Source organism: Lissotriton helveticus, chromosome 9 (genome assembly GCF_964261635.1).
Source record: "Lissotriton helveticus chromosome 9, aLisHel1.1, whole genome shotgun sequence".
NCBI classification, from domain to species: Eukaryota; Metazoa; Chordata; class Amphibia; order Caudata; family Salamandridae; genus Lissotriton; species Lissotriton helveticus.
The window spans coordinates 251,190,411-251,217,322 of record NC_136070.1 but is presented as its reverse complement, the minus strand read 5'-3'; the positions used below and the strand labels follow the sequence as shown (position 1 = coordinate 251,217,322).

At 46.1% G+C, this 26,912-nt stretch overlaps 1 protein-coding gene across 1 annotated transcript in view; it reads right to left on the bottom strand.

Moving 5' to 3' along the window:
• LOC144781186 (acetyl-coenzyme A synthetase 2-like, mitochondrial) overlaps nt 1-26,912 on the bottom strand; it is a 196,545-nt gene that overhangs the window by 33,664 nt on the left and 135,969 nt on the right. Inside the window, exons 9-10 of the mRNA XM_078659876.1 lie at nt 16,379-16,491; nt 3,328-3,454 (exon numbers count right to left, since the gene is read on the bottom strand). Coding sequence (XP_078516002.1) covers nt 3,328-3,454; nt 16,379-16,491 — 240 coding nt within the window. The remainder of the gene's footprint in view (nt 1-3,327; nt 3,455-16,378; nt 16,492-26,912) is intronic.

Here is a 26,912-nt window from a genome sequence, read left to right as displayed (position 1 = left end):
TATTGGAGTTGAGTGGGATGCAACAGTCGCCAGCAGTCCACAAGGCCAAAGGTATCTAAAAACCCACCCAACCACTGCTGAGCCTGCGGGGTATCTCTAGGGGGATGGCGATCGTGAAGGCCGGAAAGCACCGAATTAAAATCACCGGCAAGAAAGAGAGTGCTATCAGGGAGATCCAACAGAACACGGCCCAAGTCAGTAAAAGTAGAGGCCTGCAAACCCGGGGGAACATAAACATTGAAGAGAGACAGGGTGCGGCCTTCATATCTACCCACCAGGACAGTATATCTCCCACGGTCATCATGAATCACCTCATCAATAGCCAAGGGAAGGGAGGTTCGAACAAGAATACCCACACCCCTAGATCCGGAGGTAAACCCTGAGTGCGCCACAAGGCGGTAGCCCCATCTATTCATCGCATAACAAACATTACCAATCAAATGGGTTTCTTGCATGAAAACAATGTCCGGTGACAAACGTCGAATACATTTTAAGACCACACTGCGCTTAATACGATCACCCAGGCCATTAACGTTCCAGGAAAGAAATTTCAACCCTCTACCCCCCATCCCAACCACCCGAGCCAAGACCCCTCGCCCATGAGCTAGACATCAGAAACAGCAGCAAACACAGGAGCAAATCGCCTTGAAAACAACACATAGAAAAGAAAAAACTTCCCAACCCCCCTCCCCCAAACTGAAGAGAAACACCCCCCACCCTGCACCCCTGCAAAAAGCTAAAGAGCCACCCCAACCTGCAGTGTGCCTGTCGCCCAAGAACCCCTATTCTACACAAAGACCCCGGAGGAGGAAAGGTCTCCGTTCCATCCACCCCCCGACCTCAGCAAGAACAAGAATAACAAACGAAAAGACAGAATGATCGCAATGTAGGGGGACGCCGGCCAACACCCCTGAGAATGTATTCAAAATAAGACATAAGAGCCGAACAGTTAGATCTCCACACCACCTTCGGCACCGCCAGGGTGAGCGGCGGAGTCTGTCTCAGGAGGACGGTCAGGCAATGAGTCCAGCCAGTCATTAACAGCATCTGGCCGATCAAAGAAAAGGGTACGTTCATTGTATTCAACCCGGAGTCTAGTGGGAAAGAGCATGGCATAACGTAGGCCCCGATCCCGGAGACGTTTCTTGGCACCACGAAACTCCATACGTTGTCTCTGAACCTGTTGGGAAAAGTCCGGGTAAAAGTTCACCGTAGCGTTCTCAAAGGCCACCGGGCCCTTCACCCGCGAGGCCTGCAGGATAGCGTCCCGGTCTCTATAATGAAAAAGCTTCGCTACAATGGGTCTCGGCGGGGCTCCCGGCTTGACTGTGCCCCCTGGAACACGATGTGCACGTTCCACCGTGAAAAATTTTGTGAGACCAGAAGGGGCCAAATGGTTCAAGACCAGATCCTCAACCAGGAGATCCACCGAGTGGGGTTCAGGGTTTTCCGGTACACCCACCAGGCGAACATTGCAGCGACGCGCCCTATTTTCAAAGTCCTCCAGGCGACGGGTCATGAAGTCATTCCCCCGACGGAGATTTCCAATCTCAGTTTGGAGCTCCGAGACGTCATTCGTAAGGCTAGAGGATTTAATATCCAGTGATTGTACCCTCTCATTCGTCTTGCCGAGATCAGCACGAATCAGATTCACCTCAATAGCCACGGTGTCAAGTTTGTGGGCCAAGGCCTCGTACTGTAGGCCGATGGATTCTCTCACACCCGAGATGGCGCCCATGATATCCTGTAAGGAGGGCTCCGCCGATTCTTCCAAAATTCGTTCGGACGCAATACTAGAACCAGGCAGGGCAGCTCCGGGGGACCCCTTAGAATGGGTATAACGGTCCATGACATTCGATTGAACTGGAGCTCCGCGCAGAGGTGTTTTCGTCTTGCGCGTCTCTCTGTCCCCTCTGCCCGCCATTTTGAAGATGCGTCACAGGACGAGCCACCAGGTTCGACGGGCCCGACACCCAAAGTACAGGATCAAAAGTACATAAAAAGGGGGCACAACTCGGGTGGAGGTCGCCAAACCAGCAAATAGGTCACATAAAAGCCCAACAGCCGATCCGCCTCCAAGTCTCAGTCGCAACACGACATCCACAGCCGTGGCCCAAGTCGGAACAGAATCGAAACCGAAACCTAGGAAGGGGGGACCCACAAGGCCAGATCTCCTGCCGTTGTTGTTCAATTGCAGGACGGCTACAGTACCGCACCCCGTCCCGGGCGCACCTCAAGGGCGGAGCCCAAAAGTTCAGAGCACCATAACTCAGGAATACGAGATCCAAATCGATTCCTGAAAAGTGCCAGGGTAATCAGCCAAGCGTCCCCTACACGAATTCTTGCAAGAAATCAGGATTCAGCCAGGATAAAATGTCGGGAGCGGCGAGGGTCCGGAGAGCGCTGTGCTCAAGCGGCCATCTCGGATGCCCGCCAAGCTCCTCCTAGGTTGGTAGTTTTCTTTCGTGTTCTCGGGCTGATTTCTTATGCTAGCTGAAGGTTGTCCACTCTGAGACCTTACGAATGTAGGTGAAATAACAGATGGATATAAAGAGTGAAGAGGAATCTTCTAAGTTCTGCCTGGATCGGCTGCATTACAGTTTTTCTTTATATTATTGCCACTATGAGATCTCAAGTGAAGAGACTTGCCAAGATTCACTGTTATGATCATCCCCTATTACAGGTTGTCAGTGCTCAGAGAATGTGACTATGTGGGACCTGCAAGGCGGGGGGGAGCTATATTAGAGTTCTCCTGTGACCAACAATTTGAAGCAGACTTCTCTGGTATTGGCAGGTATGTCTGGTTAGTGGTTAATTAAGCAGGCTGATATAGTCTGTGCCATCCATTTTCCTTGCAGGCAAGGTTCCACAGGTTCCTCTCATACATTATCTGCTTGTCCCATTGACCTTTAAGGATCAGGTAGTCAACTTATATACAATACCATATAGTAACGTAGATTATATCAAATTGAGATTGGGAGGATAAAGACTGGGGTTATTGTCCTGCATCTTGTGGTTAAAGGCAGTAACTAGGACAGAAATTGAATGATGGGGGAGTAGGGACTTTAGTTGGAATCCTGTTCGCTTTTAGGCAGGTTTGCAAAGGGCGAGGGCCAGTTGGTACTTCTAAAACTGATTGGAGAGTCATATCTTTGTGGTCCCATTTTATAACACAGATGAAAAATTAAACACACTAAAACTGAAACGATCACTGTCACAAAAAAATGAGGGTCACCCCATCTGAGTAGAAGGAGGCCACCCAAATAATCTGTACTCCACCAACCTCCCTCTTGACGCACACCGCACCCGTTCCCCTGATGGTCACACCTGGGTAAGGCGCGAGATAGGTCTCCATGTATCGTTGGTGATCCTTGTAGATGGTTCTGGCCATCCCAGGCCAAGGCTGTGATATGCACAGTGCACCGGACACTTTATTCTGTGTTAGGAGGTTTCCCTGGAAGCAAAAAGGAGAATGACAACTTTAGTTATGTAAAAGCCTCTGGAGAAGTTGTAAGAGCGCACTTTCTGAGAGAAGGTTGTACGAGCCCTGCATCTGGAAGGAGTAAGAGTGCTGTTACTTTGAGAGGGTGCTTGAGTGCTGTCTCTTTGAGAGGATGTAAGAGTGCTGTCTCTAGGAGATTTAGTGAGTGCTGCCTCTAAGACAGGTTGTAAGACTCCTGTGTCTGGGAGAAGGTATAAGAGTGCTATCTCTGCAAGAGGATGTAAGATTCATATCCCGGGGAGAAGGTGCAGGAGTGCTGTTTCTGAGAGAAGGTGTAAGAGTGCTGAACTTGTGGGGTCTGAAGGGTCCTGCCTCTAAGAGAGGGTGTGTGAGTGCTGTTTGCTTTCTCTGTGAAAGGATGTAATATTCATACCTCAGGAAGAAGGTATACGAGTGCAGTCTCTGGGAGAGGATGTAGGAGTCCTGTCTCTGGAAAAAGAGGTACGAATGGTACCTCTGTGAGAGGGTATACGAGTGCTGTCTCTGGGAGAATATCTAAGTGTGCTGGGCACTGGGAGGGGGTAAAATCTCTCAGACAATGTGTCAGATAGGGGAAACGACCTTTACAGCAACTCATTCACCACGAAGGGCCTTAACCACGATAGTCAGATAGATGTCTCTTTGAGAGTTCTAAAAGTACTGTACCAGTGGAGGGCGGAAAGTCAATGATTTAGAGAAGATGTGAGAGTGCTGCCTTTGGGAAAGGGTGGAAGAATGCTATTTCTGGGAGGAGTTAGATTGGGAGAGGCTGTAAGAGTCCTGTGTCTGGGAGAAAGTTGAAGAGTGTAGTCGCTGTGCGAGGATGTGCAAGATTCATGTCTCTGGGAGAAGGTTTGTGAGGGCTGTCTCTTCAAGAGGGTGCAATAGTGTTGGCTTTGTGGGAGGATGTAAAAGAGCTGTCTCTGGGAGAAGGTGTAAGATTACTGGACTTGTAGGAGCTGTAACAGATCTGCCTCTGGGAGAAGGTGTAAGAACCATACTTCTAGATAAGATGTCAGATGTTTCTATGAGAGGGTGCAAGAGGGACTTTTGGAGTGTAAGAAATTCAGGTCTTTAGGACGATGTGAGACTGCAGCCTCTGGGCAGGGTGCATGAGTGCTGTCTGTTGGACAGGGAGTGAGAGGGCACTGTCTGGAAGAAAATGTAACAGTGTTGTGGCAGGAAGAAGGTGTACAATTGCTGTCTCTGTAAGAGGATGCCAGATTCATGCCTTTGGGAGAATGTGTACAAGTGCTGTCACTTTGAGAAGGTGTAAGAGTGCTGGACCGCTGGAAGAGTGGAAAATTAAAGTCTTACGCAAAGCTGTGGAAGTGCTGCCTCTACTATCTAAACGTGCTAGACCTGTGTGAGGGTGTAGCAGTTCTGCTTCTAAGAGAATGTGTCAAAGTACTGTCTCTGCAAGAAGGCACCCATGTGAGGGTAGAAATGTGATGCCTCAGTAAAGATTGTGAGAGTGCTGTCTATGTCGGAGGGTGTAAGAGAGCTGGACATTCCAGAGTGTGTAGCAGTGGACGTGATCTTGTTGCATTACAGTACTAATGATTTATGGTTTGGATTTTTTCTTTTTTTTGTATAAGTTATATGCCATATGCTTTCCGTACCTGTTTTAGCATCCATTGGTCTAAAGTTATTTTTCCCCACTGGTCTGTAAAGAAATGCAAATGTCAACCAACTTTTGAAAGAGGCTCAGTTGCTAGGACTCTGGCCTTTGCTCAACCACATAGGGACTGATGCTGTGCCTAAGACAGATGCTCCGACAAAGTGCCTGGCTGATGCTGCTGGTTCATTTAGGAGTATAATGCCAACTACCTTGAGGTCTACATTGTGTATAACCCTTTTGGCTGATGGATTATCTCTGTGGTGAGGCATCCCTTGCCATTTTGGTGGCCTTTTTAATGCGTTGAAGTGTCCCATTCACCCTTGAGCCAGGGGTGCATACTACCGAACAATGTATTAAGAGGCAGATATACTATGATTTTGCATCAGGGTTGAGTCACTTTTGTGGTGCAGCCCAACGTAAAATCACTTTTGGCATTCAATAAGCCATGCAAGGCCACTTTACATTAATTTGCAATGTTTTGAAAATACAAAGTAACGAAATAGAGCGCGTGGTACTGATTAGCATTACTTTGCATTGGTTAGGAGTTACATGAGTGGAGCATGGGCGTAATCCTACACCCACCCATGTATTTTGACGCAAACCCAAATTTAGAAAGACTTGTAAACATGGGTGTGGGCCATAATGGTGTGCCCACTCAACAGAGGTGTAATGAGGAGGAATATCTTTCTTTCTCCTAATTCTTTCCTCTTTTTATGGGTGCTGCAGAATATGTCTCCAAGGTTTGATTTTGTGCAGGAAAAACAATCCTGCACGTAACGCAGGCACCCTTGCACAACGGTGCCTGCACTAACGCTAGGCAGCACACAGTGTGCCAGTGCTGGTAGTGAGCAGGAGTGTGTTATATATCCTTACTGGATATGGTGCGTTTCTGCTCTCTCCCTTACACGTAACGCAGCACAGCATCTTGCCTTGTTCCACTCGGTTGTGATAATTTTAATAAATCTGCCCCTTAATATGTAGCGCATGATATATAACCCCCAAAATATGTGCTGGCTTTTTGGTGTTGTAGCCCTTTTTGGCTACGGGGCAATGTTGATAACTTTTTTGAGAACTGACTAGTCCTAGATTGCTGCTACTTTCAGCACCTTGTTGTTTCTAAGGTTGTGACTCCAAAGTGAATTTGTTTGAGTCATGTGTGGCTGTAGATACACATGTATTGCATGCTCCTGCTATCTAGTGTTGGGTCCAGATGTGTGCAAGTTGTTTTTCTTCGAAGAAGTCTTTCGAGTCCCATGGTAAAGTGACTCCTCCTCTTGGTGAAAATGCGCATGGGCATCAACTCCATTGTTAGATTGTTTTCTTTCCGCCGTGGGGTTCGGACGTGTATGCTTGCGCTCCGGGTCGAGACCGTTTCAGATTACTTTCGGTTCACGATTCACCCTTACCCTCACCCTGGCTGTGTTGTTGACAAAGAGGATTTATCCATTTCCATTTCAAGTGCTTTTGTTTGTGTTGAATATTTCAGATTCTTAGGGTACGAGCATTTCTCCTTAGTAGGTGCTTCAGGTTTACAATACGTTTGGAAACTTAGAATAACTTTCAGAATACATTTTTGTAGGTTAGCTGCTTGTGGCTCCTGTTCGTATTCCTCATCAGAATTAGAGGAGGGTCCATCTTGTTTTAATTCCGCGCATTTAATGTCCGAACAATCATTATCAGTGCCATATCTCAAGACCTGAGAAACGGGCTTTCTAGCTTCCATCTCTTTGAAATCAGACCTTGACGCGACACCAAATCACTGTTTCTCTTTCCATGTTTTTAGTAGTTTTAGTTAGAAGACAGCCCAATCCTTGCAGTGTGTCCTGGGCACCTCTCAATCAATCAGTCATGTACAGAGCGCAACAAATCAGTGATCCCCGTAAGGGTCAAGAGGCGCTAGAGATGGTGGCTGCTGCATGGAGGTATGATCATTCAAACATCCAGGTCATTAGTTCTTTACTGACATGTAATTGTGATACATGACCATGAGAGGCAGGTTCTGGCCATATGGGCAGCAAGCACTTGACAAAAATGACATACCTCTGCTGTACATGTTCTTAGTCTGGGAAGCATATCTGCTCTGCTACTGTATGACTGTGCTGTGCCTGTTCTCTGTATGTTAAAAGGCTGTGCGCACTTGGAGACTGCGGGAAGCTTGCACTTCCTATCTCTTCCTGTTTTCTGTTAGCTGTACAATAAGGATTTAGAATATAGAGTATCAGGTAAAATGAAGAGATGACGCTTGAGTTTATATTCTTAAAATAGAACAGTGTAGATAGACAGAGCAGAGGCTAGACCTGTGATCTGAGTCTACCACAGGAATGGCATGGTTCCCTCCGAAGAGATCTGCAGTCTCCCCAAAGCCTCCCCACTGGAGGCCTACATCTCAGAGGACTGCACCTCTTCCACTGCTTAGGAAAGACATTATCCTTAGTAGAAAAGTAAGGGGGAGATAATAACTATTACAGAAACCCCTGTAGACAGTTCAGTGTGTGGTAAATAAATATTTTATAGTAATATAGTATTGGCAGAGAATGTATTGACCTGAACAATCTTAGCATTCTCTGCCAATAGTTCTGATGTGGTCATGAATTATGCTTCTAAGAATGTTATGGTTCAAGTGTGGACTTTTGACCGGGTCAGTTACTGGTGGGCTTTACAGCTGGATGGACCTGTCAACCGTGTAGCCACTCCAATAAATCTTCTGAACCAACCTTGGCTCCGGTGCCTTCACTACAAAATTTTGGCGACGAGGATGGGATACGAACCCACGTGGGCCTAGCATAATGGATATGTTATAGTTGTATAGGACAACTCCTCACTCTGCTGCCAAGATTTCACCTTTCGATCGCTTGAGGGGAAGGAAGGCAAACACTAGTTTTAGACTCAGTTGGATGAGTACATGGATTAAATCGGAATTGGATGTGATGAAACTTATGGATATTGTGAAAGAAAATTGGTCACAGACTCAGATGAAACAGAATCTTTGGTATGATAATAAGAAAGGTGCTAAGTGGTTCCTTTGATGTTGGAAGATCTGGTCCGCGTTAAGTCTCCTATTCATGTAAAGAAAGAGAAGAGCAAATACGGTGAAACTATCAAAGCTGTGAAGGTTGGTAATAATGCTGTTCAAGTGGAAGCTGGGCATTGGTGGAATCTTGCAAAGATGTTCAAGGTAAGAACCAAGTCTTGTGGCGATCTTGACAAAAACACAGGAGTTATGCCGCTTTGTCCCAGTAAGTGCTGCAAAATGTCAGATTTAACTAAAATGGATGCTCCTAGAAGGAGTTCTAGAATTAGGGTCACTCCCAAGAGATTCCGTGAGTGATAGTTGTATTGTATTTGTTTTGTATTATATTTTGGGGGGAGGGGGGAAAGGTATGTACTATTGTAGTATTGGCAGAGAATGTTTTGACCTGAACAATTTTAGCATTCTCTGCCAATAGTTCTGATGTGGTCATGAATTGTGCTTCTACGAATGTTATGGTTCAAGTGGAGACTGTTAACTGGGTCAGTTACAGGTGGGCTCACAGCTGGATGGACCTGTCAACCGTGTAACCACTACAATAAATCTTCTGAACCTATCATGTCTCCAGCACCTTCACTACAAAATTTTCATATCCATTACTATTATTACTTTGCCAACATTAATATCTAACATAGCGAAACTAAGCAAGCAATATGATGACGGCCATCTGGTATCTATTTAAATCATATTACTACTTTCTGCGAATTGAGTCTTCGAACGTATTTCAAGAAATTTCCAGATACTCATCAGAAGACCCTAACCTATTGGAGATTTCCACAAGAACAAAATGACCCTACTGCATGATCAGGTGTTGATGAGATCTTAGCAAAGAGGCCCCTTTAAGCTCCCCCACTCACACCAGTGGAAGAGAGGCACATTAGGTCCAAGTGCCTGCTGCAACACCCAAGCTTACACCCAGTCCTCAACTTGTTTTTTTCTTTGATAGCATTCTTTTAACCCCTTGGATGCTGGTGACGAAACCACTCCGTCACCAGCCACTGGTGGGCTGCGGTAATGATGAAGTGGTTCCATCACGGCCCGGCCGCCGCGCCTGCGCGGCATTAATTTCGCGCCTGCGCGGCGTGTTCTATTAGGCGGGCGGGTCGTGACGGAACCACTCCGTCACAAGCACAGCGCGCCCGTGGCTGGTGACGGAGTGGTTCCGTCACCAGCATGGCAGCGCCGCGCGGCCCCCACTACCCCCCAGCGCCGCGGCGGAATTTCCGCCACGGCCAAGGGGTTAAATGTCATGTATTGCTCTGGTAGGTAGGAAGCCACTATTGTTTTTATCAGTTTCTGAATCCAACTCTCTGCTATAACATAGCAAAAGTTGATAACAAAAATCATGAATCACTGTTGCTAAGTCGTAAAGACTTTCCAGGCAAGGCTGACAGGGCTTTCTGAGAGCCTGTCACTGCAGCACTGTTTGTATATTTGTAGTGAAGGCAGAAAGCACAGCTGCAGGAGGAGGAAGGAAAGCACGGAAGGTGGTAGGGTCTGGTTAAGGATGCAGGTAAGGTATTTATTTCTCACATTTGGGTCAAGGAGAAGAGGCCATGTTATGTGTTGCTCCCCTGTGTGAATAACTAGTTTCTAAATCCAGTAATTCACTGCTATAACAAATATAGTTGTCAACAAAAGCTGTTACTCAATGTTGCTATGTTCATAAAGGTATTCCAGGCTGCTCTTGTTGAGCTCTCTGAGAGCCTATGAGAGCAGCACTGGGAGCACGGCTTCTGGAAGAGAGGGAAGGAAAGACACAGAATGGTGGGAGTGTGTGACAGGAGGTCATGTATTTTTTTAAATTTTGGGACAGGGAGGAGAGGTCATGTTATGTATGGCTCCCCTGTTACTCCTCTGCTAATGTGTAGCTGTTGAAAGCGGGGGCAGATGATTCGGTGGAGGCAGTTCCATACAAAAGATAAAATGATAGGTGGGTAAAGAGTGAATTACAGTGATGTTTTTCACCTTGGGGTTCTGAGTGACATCATATACAACTTGAGATTTGCTCTTGTTGTCTATTTCATGTCACTCAGAACCCCAGTGAAAAAGATCCCTGTACCTTTCATTTATCCATCTATACTTCTATGTTATGCACATCGACCATAAGAGGCGTCTATCGTTAAAAACCAATTACAAATCTGGTAATTCACTGCTATGGCGTAGCAACATTTGATAACAATACTCATTACATACTGTTGCAACGTCATGAAGGCCTTCCATGCCAGGCAGACAGGGCTGTCAGAGCTTGTCAGGGCAGAATTGCTTGTCTATTTTAACTAAAAGCACAAAGCACAGTTGGAAGGCAGAGAAGGTGGTGCGCATATTTGTTTCGCATTCGGGTCAGGGAGGAAAGGCCATGTTCTGTATGGCTCTCCCATTATACTTGTATGGCTCCCCCATTACTTTTCTGCCTCTACTTAGCAGTTGAAAGAAGGAGCAGATTATCTTAGAGAGCCCATACAGAATATAAAAATATAGATGGGAAAAAAGTGAAATATAGGGAGGTGTTTCCCTCAGTATTCTGAGTGACTTCGCTTTTGTGGTCTATTGATGTCACTCGGAAGACCTTATGAAAAATATCCTTGTGATTCACTGTTACCCATCTATAATTCTATATGTTGTGCATGGCTTCCATTGGAATCTTTCATGCACAATACCAGATTTGAGACATGGGTATTCACTGCTCTGACATAACAGCAATGAAAAGCGGGTCTGAAGCTGTAGCTGTGTGTGGTGTGTGTATGTGTGTGTGTGTGTGGGGGGGGGGGGGGGGGGGGTTGGGGGGGCAATGATCCTCTAACTCCCCCACGTCTCAAGAGATGTGGGAAAGGTGGTGTGGCGGATTGACGATTTCTCCCATCTTTTCCTGCGCGGCTCGGAGTCTGCAGACTCAAGTGGATGGTGGGGTGTTGCTGATGCTCCAATGTGACCAAAAGGACTCACTAGGCACATCTGTGGGCATGTGTAGGCCTGTGGATGACAGGGGGTTTGTCTCTTTGCTGGAAATGACTCTGCAGTAACCAAGCTCTGTATTGTGAACAACAGACCAAGTGGGGGCAATGGCTTGCCTGCCAGCAGCCCACTAACGGGCTTTGAATCCTCACTCTTGAGATCATGGAACAATACAGAGAAGGACATTCCGTTCCACGCATGCCAGCCCAAGAGATGTCAGCAGGGGTGGACCAAGGCATACAAGTAAACCACTACAGACTCACAGGGCAGCTGTCAGCATAGCCCCAGCTCAATGCTCTCACTGAAAGCGATAAACACAGCTCTCGAATTGGGAGAGGAAATACAGGCCCAGAGCCTGGAGGAAGCTGACATTTGTTTATTTATTTAAATTTGGGTAATGGGGTCTGGGGCGAGGGAGTCTGGCTGGATTTCAAATATTTATAAATTTCAATATTGAGGGAGGTCTAAGAGTGTGGCAGGATGTCACATATCTGTGTTTTTTAGGGGAAATGATGACGGTAGAAGGGTAAAGCGTATCTCCTGCTGCACACCTAATGCGTAGGATCAGCGGACAGGGAGTTTAGCGTCATGCAGGAAAAGAGAAAACAGTAGAAGACAAGTTATTAATAGCCAAAGGTTTCCACCTCGGGTTCTAAGTTATAATACTATACAACCCAAGCTTTGTTTGTGAAGTTGATACCGTCACTTGGAACGCCTCAGTGGAAACAGACCCTTTATTAATAGCGGCTCCATCTACATTTCTACACAGGGTCATATCTAAGTAAATACTGGTGACAGAGACGGGGTGCCAGCCAGGCCCATGTATTCTGCCCATTCTCCTGCCTGCTCCGACACTATGAACTCAACTCAGTGGTTCGCTTTATGGAGCGACACCTGAGCATAGTAGGCGATAGCAGCGCATAAGGAATCTGTACAGCGCATATTGGGTACGCATGATCATGAGTGTAGACCTATTCACTCTAGAGTGGCGCCGGGCTTGTGAGGGAATTATACGTGGGCATATAGGGGGGCACTAAAAGATTTGAGTCATTTACTCAATAGAGGGACTCAAGGCCCCAGCAACAGAATTTGGAACCAGACTCATGGTTTATACTCTCATCTTCGACTCTTAATATTTCTATTATTCCGGAGAAAGCACTTTACCCACTTAGCCTCAAAGGGTAAGGTGGTGTATTGTAAATATGGGAAATTGTGTAAATATGCATGATGTCATATAAAAAGCAAATGTGTAGTGTTCGGTTTAGAAGACTTCCAATAATGTGCTGCACATCCTGGTTTCTGAAATATGGTCTTATCTGTACCACCCCAGATATGTACATATCAAACTGTTTTATGTAGAGCACCTTTTATTTGTGATATATAAACATCCCCCCCTTTAGACCCATATTTGCACTATATAAAATGTATGCCTAAAATATTATAAATGGCACTCAAGGCTGCAGTCGGGTATTTGACATGTTTCCTTAGCATTTGAAGCCATATCTGGACATAGGTTGACCTTGCCTGGGCATGGCACGGGCACATTGGGCTAAGCCCTGAGAGCATGAGGTTGTATTAGGGTATATAATTACAATGTCTGCCAAATATACCAGAGAATATGATGCCTGTGCAGTTGATGTATGATTTTAGTAGTAGCTGTTGTATATCACCACTATACCGTGGCTTATAGTTGCAGGACCAGGGCCATGACAGAAACATGGCTCACTGCGGAGTCAACCCCGGACATTCTTGCGGCAGTACCCCCGGGCTATTACATTCTTCAAGCCAACAGACCCCCCGGAAAGCCGGGAGGCGGGGTTGCAGCCATCATTCACTACTCACTTAGGTTCTCTGCCTTGACTGTTGCTGATATACCCTCTGTTGATTGTCTCATTTTAAAACTTGAATCCTCCCTATCCCCCCTCATCTGTGTTCTCGTCTATCGTCCCCCACAACATATGCCTGGTTTCCCCTCACTGTTTGGCGACATGCTATCTCAACTAATAATAAATAATTCGAAAGTACTGATTATCGGGGATTTTAACTACTGGCCCACAGATGTAAGGGAGAGCTCTTGCTCTTCCGACTTTACTGACCTTTTATCTGGCATGAACTGCATCCAGCATATACAGTCCGCTATACATGTCAAGGGACACGTCCTAGATCAAGTGTGGACATCCAACCTGGACATTTCCCAACCGCTTATCTGTCCGTGCCCGTGGTCAGATCATTATATTATTACGTTCTCTTTGGCCTGCCCCCCCCACACAAAACTGGCCCCCATCGGGAATCATATGGCCAGAAGCTGGAACAGAGCCAATCTTAATGAGTTTTACACCCTACTCAGGGCTTCTCCTCCTGCTGAACATAACTCCTTAGAAAGTCAGGCCACCAACATTAAACTGAGCTTGAATCAGCCAATGACATCATCGCCCCTCTTAGGCGTATTAAAGTAAAACGCCCCCATGACGCCCAGAAATGGTTTCCGGATGACCTAAAAAATAAGAAACTTATACTTAGGCAGGCTGAACGCAGCTGGAGACGAGACTACGTCCCTGGTAAAAAAAACTATTTATGACACTGCTCAAAGACTATAAACAAGCTATCCTCCAGGCTAAAACTTCATACTTCTCTCTGAAGATTACCAGCTCTGCTACCAAGACCAAAGATATATATTCCATAGTTGAGGAGCTCTCGCACCCTGACAGAGTTACTATTAAGCCCCTCCCTTCTCAAAATCTCTGTGACTCCCTTAACTTATACTTTATGGACAAGATCGCTAAGATCAAAAGCAGCATCCCTCCCCCCACCCCCTCATTAGACCTGCACCCACCATTAGAAATATCCAAATAGTGGATGAAATACCTCCGATATCTGAGGATGAGTTCTTTGCACTCTTAAAAAAGGTAGGCTCTGGCTCCCCGACAGATTGCTGTCCTTCTCATATTTTACAAGCAGCTTTCTCCATTTGCCCCAAGCCCCCCTTGGCACTCCTTAACAATTCCCTCAGGCTAGGTTTAGTGCCAGACTCTTAAGACTGTCGAAGTCGTCCCCATCTTAAAAAAAAAAACCAACGCTGACCCCTCCCTATTGAGCAACTTTCGTCCTATCTCGTTGCTCCCTTACCTCAGTAAGGTGCTTGAGGCCCATGTCACCAACTTCCTTAGTTCATTCATTGAAAGCTCCCAGTTCTTTGACTCGCAACAAGCCGGCTTTAGGCCAGCTCACTCTACTGAGTTAGTCGTTCTCTCAGTTATGAATGAACTTAGGAGGGGAGCGGACCTCAAGATCTGTCAAGCGTTAGTACTCCTGGATTTGTCGGCGGCCTTTGACACGGTCCACCACAACATCTTAATCGACGCCAGCATCCAGGGGTCGGCCCTTAGGTGGATCTCCTCCTTTCTCAGCAATCGACATCAGGCTGTCCTGTCCGCCTTTCCAACTTTTCTGCTGAAAAAGTTAAGTTGACTTGTGGCGTCCCCAGGGATTTTCCCTTTCCCCCCTTCTTTTTAATTTGTACCTGACTCCCCTTATTCGGTCCCTACGCAGGAGTAAGGTCACTGCTTTTAACTATGCAGACGACATCCAACTGGTCTTCGAGATTGATTCCTCAGACCACTCCATCCATAACTTTCAGTCCACCATGTGCCTCATTAGTAATTGGATGGAGGTCAATCACTTGAAACTCAATCCTGACAAGACTGAGCTAATCTTGACCGGTGGTATTTACAACCCGTGGAATTCCAATTTTTGGCCCTCCAGCCTCAGCCCCCCTCCCTCTCCGGCTGAATCGGCCAAAAGTCTGGGGGTCATTATCTGTAAAGATCTCTCCATGAAGTCTCAGATTAGTGCTGTGGTGTCCTCCTGTTTTTTCCATCTCCGCAGAATCCGTAAGATCGCTAGCTTTTTAACCATTGAGGCTTTAACCCTGGCTCTTCTGGCCCTGGTCATCTCCCGTATCGACTATGCCAACTCACTCTATGTTGGCATCCCGGCCTACCAGCTCCGCCACTTCCAGCTGGTGCAAAATCAGGCTGCCAGGCTCATCTTTCACCAATCTAGACACCACCATGTCCGGCCTTTGCTCAAAAGCCTACATTGGCTCCCAGTGGCCCAACATTGCGAATTTAAACTAGGCTGTATTATCTTCAAAGCACTGGCTGGCCTTGGTCCAGTTTTTATTTCCTCCTTGCTTCACCGTTATTTTCCCTCTCGTAACCTCCGCTCCCTTCATCTGGCTCTTCTTACAATCCCTACCTTTCGCTGCAAGAAACATGGTGGCCTTAAGATTCTCCTTTCTCGCCCCTTTCCGCTGGAATTCACTTTCCGTTGAATTTAGACTAATCACATCCTACCCCCACTTCAGATCTCGTCTGAAAACTCTATTGTTCTGTCAGAGTTACGAGTAATGCACTATCTACTGATTCCACCCCCACTGCCGGTTCTTTGTCTCTTCTCCACTCACAGCGCCATGAAACCGTTTGGTGTACGCGCGCTCTAGAAGTAATTTTAACATAAAATAACATAACAGGGCCGAATATGCCTATTGGGCAATCAGGCAGTGCCCGATGGGCTGGTCTGACAGATCAGTGTGTGGGACAGTTTTTGACTGTGGGATTATTTTATGGTCTGCTGGACCAGTTTGTAATGTTGATTTCCCTGATATTAAAACAAACGTTGCCTGGAACAAGCTGGTATACATGCAGTATTCCATAACTTGCAAAACTCTAATGCAGTGCGCCTTTACATGTTCAAAGCTGCCCTGATTTGATAACATGGTGCACATATTAGCTACCTAATTCACTTATTGGGGAGCGGAGGCACTTTTAGTTTTGTGCCCAGGCCATTTTTCTGCCCCAGTCCAATCCTGTACAGGACCTTAGTTAAGATATAGGTAGTAACTAAACTATACTTATCTGCTGTAATATATAGCTTTTTTACTTTAGCAATATTGCAATTATTGTTCAACCATTCGTTACAGCTTTGTCCTCTCTGATTTTTCCTCCACTTAAAGGGAAAGCCTTCACGTCTCTGCTCCTAGTAATCTGTCCCATGATCATTCTGTCCATGGAAATCTTGGCCCTGCATGGACACCTTGACACATCTGCTCCAGGCAGTCCTAATACTATGTAGACACCTCTGTGACCCTAGTAGCAGAACTGTATGACAACAGGAGTTCCTTTGCCTCTGGTGATCTTAGCAATAGCAGGACTCATTAACCCCTCTACCTTCATGATCTGAGCACCACCCAGTACCTCTGACTCCTCTGCCCCCTCTGCCCCTGCATTGATACCTTTTCATCCAGCAGAGCGGGGCTGATTCCAAAGAAGGGTCTCATGGCCATGCCAGGTAGGATCTCATCGCCCTGGTTTGATGGTCTTGGAGCTATGCAGATGCCCCCCGTCTCTGTGGGAAGAGGCAGAAAAGTGAGCTTAAAATACTTATACATATGCACATTTACAAGTTTGTCAATATTCTTATTATTAGCATTATTATTGTTATGCACCATATTGTCCCATTGTTCATCTTACGGACACCTAAGTGGTGTATGCAAGAAAAACTGCAATTTTTCCCCTGCTCTGTGGAGATTCCATAAATGAAGAGTATGGCATTGCCGATCAGTATGGATTGGGTACCTGATGCACAAGGCCGCCCCTTCTCAATCTAATCCACTGAAGTCAGACACAAGCAAGCAGATTTGCAAGTCATCTCTTCTCCTCCTCTGTAGGAGGGCCCAGCGAAGACCCCACGTTTGTCCATTAAGCTTACTCACGTCGCTCACAACATAAATGTTTTATCAAACTTTTATACCCCAACACTTTCAAATGTCACCAGCCGCCACTGGCACACAGATAGGCCACTGGCTGATCCATCTATGTGCTCTCTACATATATTCATAGAGATGCTACTTGTTTTCTCACACTGGTACCCACTTTCTCCTACAACAAAAAAACCAGCCAATTGTTGATCTTCTTTGCATGCTATCGGGAGAGATACCCAGCTCCACAGAACCCATGATGGTGTTTAAAATATTGAAACTGCTCTTGAGTGCCTCCCTCTTGGCTGCTAGTGGCATGCATGTGTTGACAGTCCACCTATGCTCAATATGCTACCACCATGAATGTGAGTTTAGTTACATTTGTGAGGGCAGAAACAGGATCTCGGCAAAAACTATTGTGGTTGGGTTGCAGTCGTTTTTTTGTTTTGTGTCCTGGGGTTCGTTCTCCTTGGCTCTGTTAACTGGGCCAAAACCACCTCTTTCACCCTTGACGTTCATGGTAGCAAGGGTGAGCAGACAAAGAGTTCTCAGAGAGGTAGTGTGTGGGCAAAGACTCTAACTCTAACATCAACCAAAAGACACAATAATTCACTGTCTAACCCAGTGCTTTTCTAAAGAGTAGTACTACAAATTACTGCTAGGTGTCCCTCCGGTGCCTTCTACCTGGTTCCTATAGGCCCCACCACAGATCTGTAGTATCCAGTGAGGATACCTGGACAAGGAGCAAAAGACACAACAATCACTATGTTTCATAAACCCGAAGGTCTGCTCCTGTGATCTTGTGCAAAAAGAGTTCATGCTGGCAGCATTATATCTGTAACTGCAGGCTGGTGTTTACAGTTCAAGATACAGTCTCAATCTTTCATTTCCAGGCCTGTGTTAAATGTTCGCAGGGGATACAGCTGTAGCAGCTCAGTCGGCAAGTTTTTAGGATTCTGAAACTGAAGAGGTCCATTTTTATGGCACTGGAGTAGCCACCTATATATTGATTTGAGAAATAAATCTGCTCTTTTAGAAAGACTTATTTTGTCCTGTATTTTGGCAAACAAAGCCAGTCCTTGTATTATTATATTTTATCAATGGACGGAAAGTGTGTTGGACTTGGACAAAGCCTTTTCTGTGTCTGACAGAGCACGTCAGTTGGTCACTGAATGGCTCATTCCTGGGTGACTGCTTTTGTATGTTCCTCTCAGTTGGGTCCGTCTCGGAGGTTCCCGAAGACCTGTGGGAATTGGATTGGTATTTAGTGCTGGTGAGCAATTTCTGTTCCCGTATGTGGGCTTCGTCTGACAGGACTCTGTCCCGCAGGACCTTTTGTGCAGGGTGCCCGTTGAGTGCCCCCATACTCAACCAAGCTTGTTTGTGCATAACTTTCTGCAGCCCCTTCATCCTTCCCTGCAAATGTCTGGAGTTCTAAGCAGCCCATGTACCTGCTCAGGCTCCTCCCCCGTGCCACTGCTTCGGTGCCTCGCGTGCCTGGGCAGACTTCCATGGCTTCCACCCAGATGGTCCTCACTTGCGAATGCCTCCCTTGCTGATGCCTGCACCACTTCTTGGGTTCCTGCTACCATCCCCACTGTACAACTTTGGATATACCGGTTGTGTGTGCCTAAGTCAGTGGTCGAAGTGGACGGAATCGGCAGGGTACGGCGCGCCCCTACTTCTCTAATTTCATAGATTCCATTCACCTACTTTCTTGTTTTAAACATGCGTCCCGCACGGCAGAAATCCCCATGGCCGATAGTTAAGGCTCGGCTTTTGGGGACGGGCGGAACGGGCAGAGAAGGAAAAGGACTTTTCCTTCGTGCCTATCAGGCCTGGTTCTAGAGGGTGAGCCAGGTGGGCGAGGTCCACCCAAACATGAGCCTGGCCCACCCAAACATGAGCCTTGGCCCTCGCAGTGACGGCATGAAGTCCAATAGAAAATCGCCACTTTAATTTAAAACGTTCCTCTGAACATTGTTTTTCTTCCTGTTCTAGGAGTTGTGTGATTGGGCCCGAGTTCTCTCTTACAGGCACCCCAATCCAGCATCTCCTTTTATAAAGGTGGGTTGTGTCCCCGCCCACTTTTGAAGGTACAATAGGGGCATGGCAAAGGGGACAAGTCCTTTCTTTGGCACCGGGTAACCTTTGCCTACTGTCCTGCAAAGTGGATATTTCTTTTTCTATTCAGTGCAGGAGAAAAGAAGGTTATTTATCCTGATTCCCCTTTTCTGGCCCCTACAGCTGCTTAACAGATCAGGCTGTGACGCAGAGTTGGGGGAACCAAGCAGATGAGAGAATGTGTGGCTATTTGTTCTTATTTTTAAAATCGGCAAAGGCCCAGCAAAACACATACTGAGTGTACGCTTCATTTAAACAGTTTTTATCATTATCATGGCCAACGCTGCCACTGATGCACAACAACAATAAAAAAAATGTAAATATAACTCTGGTGATTTGTGATACTGATGGAGAGCGATCATTTGTCTGTTGGTAGTTTTTAAATGCAGATAAACTGTATTTTGTGTGAATAGCTCAGTGGGTTAGTGCCTTTGTCACAGAGATCCTTGCGTCACTTGAAGTTCAGAAGTTACAATCCTAACATAGGACAGTGACCCGTGAACTGTTATCAAAGAGCAGCATACAAACCTCAATGGTATAGTTAGAACTTCACTTTTTTGTGTTGTGATATAGTTAGACCTTTACTAGTGTTTCATTATTCTAATGTTGCTAAAAAGAGTTTGTTTGGGCAGCTATACATTTTTATTAGTAAAGCCAATACCCCAACCACTGGAATACTCTTTAAATCCTGAGTTTGTGCTTCTCCAGACCAAACCCTCTTAAAAATACTTTCTACCAGTATGGATGACATGTGATTCCTACACCTTGTAATCCTCATGGGCTTATGTGACATTCCCTGTAGACTGATTTACATACTTTTATGATTCATTGTCTCGGTATAATGTGTGCATGATGTAAAGTACTATGACACCCTACACTAATATGAGTGGCGCTCTACAACAAATGAAATGCATATGAGAGGGGTTATGGAGAGATGAGGGACACTGGTAGAGGGTGGCAGTGAGGGAATCTGAGGAAGATGTCAATAGGGAGAGGGGCTATGGAGCGATGAGGGGCACTGTTGGAACGTGGCAGTGAGGGAATCCGAGGCGGAGGTCATGGGGTGGAGGGGGGGAGATACAGAGAGATGAGGGGCACTGGTGGAAGGAGGTAGTGAGGAAGTCTGAAGAGGAGGTCATGAGGAGGAGGGGCACTGGTGGAGCATGCAATGAGGACATCAGAGGAAGAGGTCAATAGAGGGCGGGTCTATGGAACGATGAGGGACACTGTTGGAGCGTGGCAGTGAGGGAATCCGAGGAGGAGGTCATGGGGTGGAGGGGGGAGCTACAGAGAGATGAGGGGCACTGGTGGAGGGAGGTAGTGAGGGAGTCTGAGGAGGAGGTCATGAGGGGGAGGGGCTATGGCGAGATGAGGGTCACTGGTAGAGCGTGGCAATAAAGGCCATCTGAGGAGGAGGTCATGAGGGGGAGGGGCTATGGGGAGATGAGGGGCACTCTTGGAGGGTGGCAGTCAGGGAATCTGAGGAGGAGGTCAATAGGGGGAGAGGCTATGGAGAGATGAGGGGCACTGGCGGAGGATGGTAGTAAAGGTATCTATGGAGAAGGAGTATTTTGGTGGGGTGCCAAAAAAGACTTTCGCACCATCGCTAATGCCGGCCCTGTCATGGCCTTTCTGTTTTTGTTTATTTAATTAGCAGTTGGGTCATTAAGGCAACTGTGAAGCATACTTTAAAGAGTGTGCTAATTATATTTTCCGCTATATTCAACCTTTCAAGTTTAAAGGTGATTTTACAAAAGTTTTTTTTACCAGGAATAATGAAAGTGGAGCCGGATGGTGGCTGATATGGGGCTGGGGCCAAAGGTCAGCTGTGAGATAAGGAGCACTGGAGAGGGGTGGTAGAAAAGTTGATAATCAGGCCTGTATGAAGTGCGCTGCAGAGTCTAGGGTCAGGTGGAGGTAATAATAAAGAGGGATTCTCCCTGAAGGCGCACACAGAGGGGGCCTGAGTAGTGCCATTTGCCGGATACTCCCACCTCAGAAACCTCCTCTTCCCATCAAAGGGACATTACATGGAAAAAACACCAGTGATAACATTTAGAAATAGATTTGGAAAGCGGTGCATTTTACCGGGCCGAATAAGAAGAGATAAAGGAGGGCCCTGGAGCAGGCCTGGCTAGATATAAGTGTCAAATCGGGCCCACAGTGGCCCACCCGAATCCACCATTGGCCCACACAAATAAAAATTCCTGGAGCCAGGCCTGGTGCCCAGAGAAGACAAGGACAGTATCCAGTTCTCCTGCCGCTGGCAGCTGCCCCTCCCCCTTTGTTCCCACTCTTCCCTCTCCTTCTGTCTCGCTCCTCCTCATTTAGTGAAAACCTAGATTTCAAGAAAGGGGTAGTACCCTCTCTTTCCTCCTTTTGTTTATTTGCTCCCCTGTGAAAGGGATCCAAAAAAGAAAAACACTTTTGCTGGAAACAAACTTTTCCTGACATTTTTCAATTTCTAAGTGCAGCCTCGGGGAGGAGAGAAATAAATCATTCAAAATATGAAAAATAACTAACTAACTAAAGCAAAATAACATGGTTGCAAGGTGCCCAGATTGATTTATTCACACCTAAACACATTAGCGCCACTTTACAGTGTTTGCCAGGGAGTGCTACTTTTGTTTTCTCGTTTCTCTTTGAACAACATTGTTTTCCCTGGGTGGGAAAGTGCACTATTCCTGGAGGTACTGAAATACCGTTTTCTTGGTGGTTTTTTTCATATTTATAAAGCGCGAACTCGACCCAAAGGTATTTGAGCGCTTTACATGAGCACCGTATTTACATTACACATTCAGGCACGGGGATATTAAGTGATTTGCCCAGAATCACAGGTGGGTGAATTGGAAAACAAAATGTGTACAGCGGTATGTGTCCACGAATGTGGTCTTTTTAAACCATACTGCTTACGTTTTGTAAGGATATAAGCAATGGGCATTGAAAGGGGTCCCGTCTGGGTCCTGTAGTCATGGCCTTAACTTTTCAAGCAAAAGCACTCACTAATTTCTGAATAATGAGTGTAAAAGGAAAAAGGTAACCATGTTGTTCCTGCTTACCTTTCACATGCTTTACTTAATCTTGCATTCCCTAGGAGTGTTTACTCTTTCTAGGATAAAAAAATTTAAGGCAGCATATATTGCTCTTGTCTAGTGCGTAATTTGAATTGAGTCACATCCAGGTATTTTAAGCAGGTCAGTGCAGAGCAACTTCCTCTCAGTAGGGCAGTATGGTGTTAATTTGGGGAGAGGATGTGGCACTATGGTCAGAGCTGCTCAATGTATTTGGAACTGGGGAACCAAGTTCAGCCTTCATGACCAGTCCACCAGACCACTCCCCCTGAGGGAGCACATTCCCATGCTAGACCTTAAAAGACCCCGTAAGATCTTCAAAGCCCTGGTGTCTTAACACCAGCAGGTGGACCCTAGCAGTGGCAAGCGTGGGTTTACCTTGAAGGCCTGTCCGCCACAATTCATTCTGAAGTTCACCTTCAGTATTGCAGGTAGGCCTAACTCGCGTGACTTCGAGACACATTCGTGTTTTGATCCGGCAGGTCTCAGTGTTTCCGCTTCGCACGTCGACAATTTGTGCTTATAAATTGGGAGCGATAATATCGACAATAAATAAAAATAAAGACTGGTCTCGGAAAAAGAAATTCTACGCGCAGATCAGTCGAGGAGTCAAGAAGAACGAGATTAAATATCAGGATTGCCACTGAGATTTTAAACGATACTGGATGTTCAAGGTCACAATTGGATTCATTGATGAAGGGTCACTGCCACATGCTTATTGTGTTGTCCTGAAGAAGGTCTTACGGATTAATACAATTGAAGACCGAAACGTCGACTATTGGGTCCATTTCTCCATCTATTATCAACTATATAAGTGGCCTTTACTTTAAACAAAATAAGTGTCACTTACTGTTTTTATTGTTAGATTGGACTTTTTTTCAAATGAATTATAGGAAAACTTTAGCATTTTCTTTTTTATTTGAAAGCATTGTAATCAACGTGAAATGTTGATATGTACCCTATAAATTTATGATCTAAAAATATAAAAAATATATTTTTCTATAATAGGATTTCCCGTGTTTTTCATATTTCTCATATTTTCCATATTGTACTTTAACTATTTCATTTGAATGGTTTTTCTGCCTAATTGGCTGTTATATTGAAATTACATCAGATAACAATTTGATTGTACAGATTATTGTTGGTAAATAAGATCCAAGTCTGAAATCTGGTGATTATTCTTACAAGCAAAATCCCTTGCTGGCACCCTCAAACACTTTATCAATATTATTTGCCCAAGCCCGCAAGGGTATATTGGGTTTCCCACCCTTCTTTATCTTAGACCTATGAAGCAGCACACCATAGAGTGACAGTGACTCTGTCACTGAGGTCACAGGACACTTGAACAGGGTGGCTCTAGGGCAGTGCGACCGCACCGGGTACTGACTTCAGGTACAGGTGCAGTGTTTGCAAGTATAATATTTATTATTTATTTTATTTATTTTTATTTATTTTATTGAATTTATATTGCGCTCAGCTACCCGCAATGGGTTTCCCGGCGCCAGGGACAGACAGAAGAAGAAAAACAAGCAGGTGCAGAGGAGAGGATCACAACAGAGAGAATCAGAACAGAAAGGTCTTCAGTTTTTTGCGAAAAGCTAAAAGATTTGTTTCAGATTTTAGCGCCAGCGGGAGAGCATTCCACATCTTTGGACCAAGATATGCGAATGAGCGGCCTCCCATTTTTGCCAGTCGGATTCTTGGAATCAAAAGATTGCCATGGTTAGAAGACCTAAGGGAGCGGCCAGGAATATAAGGCTGGGCAAGATTGCGAAGATAGATAGGGGCAGAACCCTGACGGATCTTAAACATAAAACACAAAGTTTTAAAGATCACACGATCCGAAATTTTTAACCAATGTAGGTCACGCAAAGCTTGCATTGCGGACGTACTCCGTGGAACATTGCGCAACAGGCGTGCGGCTGAGTTCTGTACCATTTGAAGTTTATTGATGGTTGCTTTATCCGCTCCTAGATAAAGCACATTGCCATAGTCGATGCGAGACATCACAAGGGCCTGCACGACAGTTCTTCGAGTGGACTCAGGCAACATCCATATGATCTTCTGCAGCCAGCGTAAGGTGTTAAAGCAGACTGCAGCGACCTTGGTTGCCTGCTGCCTCATCGAAAGTTTGTCGTCGATCAGGAAACCGAGGTTACGGGCAACAGGCACAGGGGTAGGCCCATATCACAGGGCCAATGTCTAGAGCCCCACAGATCTTTGTGCTTGCCTAATACGATAACCTCAGTATTATCTCCATTGAGCTTCAGCAGGTGGACTTGCATCCAAGCTGCAATACGAGATAAGCCAATTTTAAGGGCAGAGGTTTCCTGTTCCCTGCTGCTAGTAAGAGAAAACACAATCTGCGTGTCGTCTGCATATGAATATATGGACAGACCGGCGTCCTCAGCGATGGAAGCAAGCGGTCTAATGTAGATGTTGAACAACAAAGGGCTTAAAATAGACCCTTGAGGGACGCCGTAAGCTGAAGAATGAATCGCAGATTCAGCTTTGTTTGAGAAAACCTGAAAGGTGCGCTCATTAAGAAATGAGGCCACCCAGGCAAGCGCTGATCCAACTACACCAAGGGAGCGGAGGGACTCCAAAAGAATGGAATGAGACACGGTATCGAAAGCAGCGCTTAAATCAAGAAGAATAAGCGCAAAGGTCTAACCGCCATCGATACCGTGTCGGAGTCGCTCGGTCACCCCAAGGAGTGCGGATTCGGTGGAATAATTAGCGCGGAAGCCTGATTGGGATGGATGGAGATATCCCACGTTTTCAACAAACTCATTAAGCTGGGTGTTGACATGGCGTTCCAAGATTTTGGAGCAAGCTAGCAGCAGGGATATTGGCCTAAAGTTGGCAAGATTTGTGATGTCGGCACCCGATTTTTTGAGCAAAGGAACGACCATGGCATGTTTCCATTCCTGTGCCACCCGAGATTCGATGAGAGAGATATTTAGTAACCTCTTTAGGAATCTCCGTGGTTCAAGGTCAAGTTGTTTTAATATCTTCATAGGGACTGGGTCCCGTGGAGAACCTGACCTAATGCTGTTTAAACAGGACAGGAAGGAAGAATCATCAAATGGCAGCCAGTTGTAAATGAATTCAGTGGGAGAAAAGGAAATATTACAGGAGAGGCCAGGTTGAGAGGGATCAGTTGGTGGTGGAAGGGAGGCCAGAGATTGATGAATGCCCTCGACCTTAGATATAAAGAAGTCAGCAATGGCATTGCATTGTATACCATCTAGAGCCGGCAACACAGGGGTAGTATCAGCTCTTGTGAGTTTCTTTACCGTGGCAAAAAGAGTCCGAGGACAATCCTGCGCTAGAGTAATAATAGAGGCAATATAGGAGGCCTTAGCATGTTTACAATTTGAATGATAGAGCTTCAACTCTTCTTTATAATTCACTTTAGAAGGGGCGGAATATGACATCCTCCACTTCCTCTCCAGGGCTTTGCAATTAGCACGTTGGATTTTCAGCTCGTCAGAGAACCAAGGGGCTGGGGGACGCAGGGATCTGCATTTGATACTAGAGCGAGGGGCAAGAGCAGTCACTGCATCTGTCAGCCAGCAGGAAATGGGGATGTTCAAATCCCGCTCTGTATTGGCATAAGACGGGATTGTCTCAGTCAAACGCTGATTAAAAGCAGCCATATCGAACTTGTCCCAGCGGTAGGATGATTTAATTTCCTCCGCATAAACAGTGGCCGAAAAAAGACCAGGTGGTAGCACAAAGTGGATCGCATAGTGATCAGACCAAACAAGTGGACGCGCCGATTGAGTACAATCGAACGAAAGAGTTGAAATAATTGGGTCCAAGAGGTGTCCAGCACGATGAGTAGCCCCAGAATTACAAAGTTTGAGATTGAACACCTCAAGATCCGAAAGAAAAGATTTATTAAGGGGATTATTAACATCTTCTAAATGGATGTTTAAATCACCAAGAATAGTGAAATTATTCGATTTCAAGACTGTTGCTGATAGGCAATCAACAAGTGAGGAAATCCAAGAAGCAGCATTTCCGGGCGGCCGGTAAATTAGCAGGCCAGAAAGCGTCAATCGAGGATTAATCATAAGTTTAAATAAAGCTGCCTCACTACCTGGAAGATGTAATAGTTCCAGTTTGCATTGATAGATGGATTTAAAAATGATTGCAATTCCACCACCTTTCCCGGAGGGTCTATCCTGATGCAGCACAACATAGTTGGAAGGAATGGCTGCAGCAATGTCCGGACCCGAGCTGGCATGGAGCCAGGTCTCGGTCAGGAACAGAGCGTCAGGAGATTCGTCAGTTATGAAATCGAAGATGTTTAGTTTATTCTTAGGAAGCGATCTACAATTTAAGCTCCAAAAACGGAGCGGAGAAGGGGATGGAGTACGGTCCTTAGTAGGCTTCCTTTTTCCCCTATAATGCTTTATGTTTTGTTGCGTCTTAGAAAGCTGCATTTTGCCAGTGGAAAAGCCACAGCCAGCACATCTAAAATAATGATGAGGTAGAATGCATAAAGTACAAGTGGTGGGGATGGAGGATCGCAATAAACGTAATGCTGTAGAAGTATACTGTACGCGTCCAACCAGACGTAACATACCTGAGGACATGGAAGCAAGGGACAGCCCGTCCTGCAGCCCGCCCTCAGCGCGGACGGGTGCAGACGGGCTGAACTCTGGCGTAACTCCGGCGTCAATCAGGCGTCCCCACTGCGCGTCACCGCTGCGCGTGAGCATGGCTGTATTTATGCACTGCTCGCCTCCTAGAGAGAGGACTAGAGCGTGCACACTGTCTATCCCCAACCAGAAATGGCAGCCAACGAGACGTGGGCGCAGGACCCGCAAAGTGCGGTGCTGTTAACCAATTACCGTGCGGGA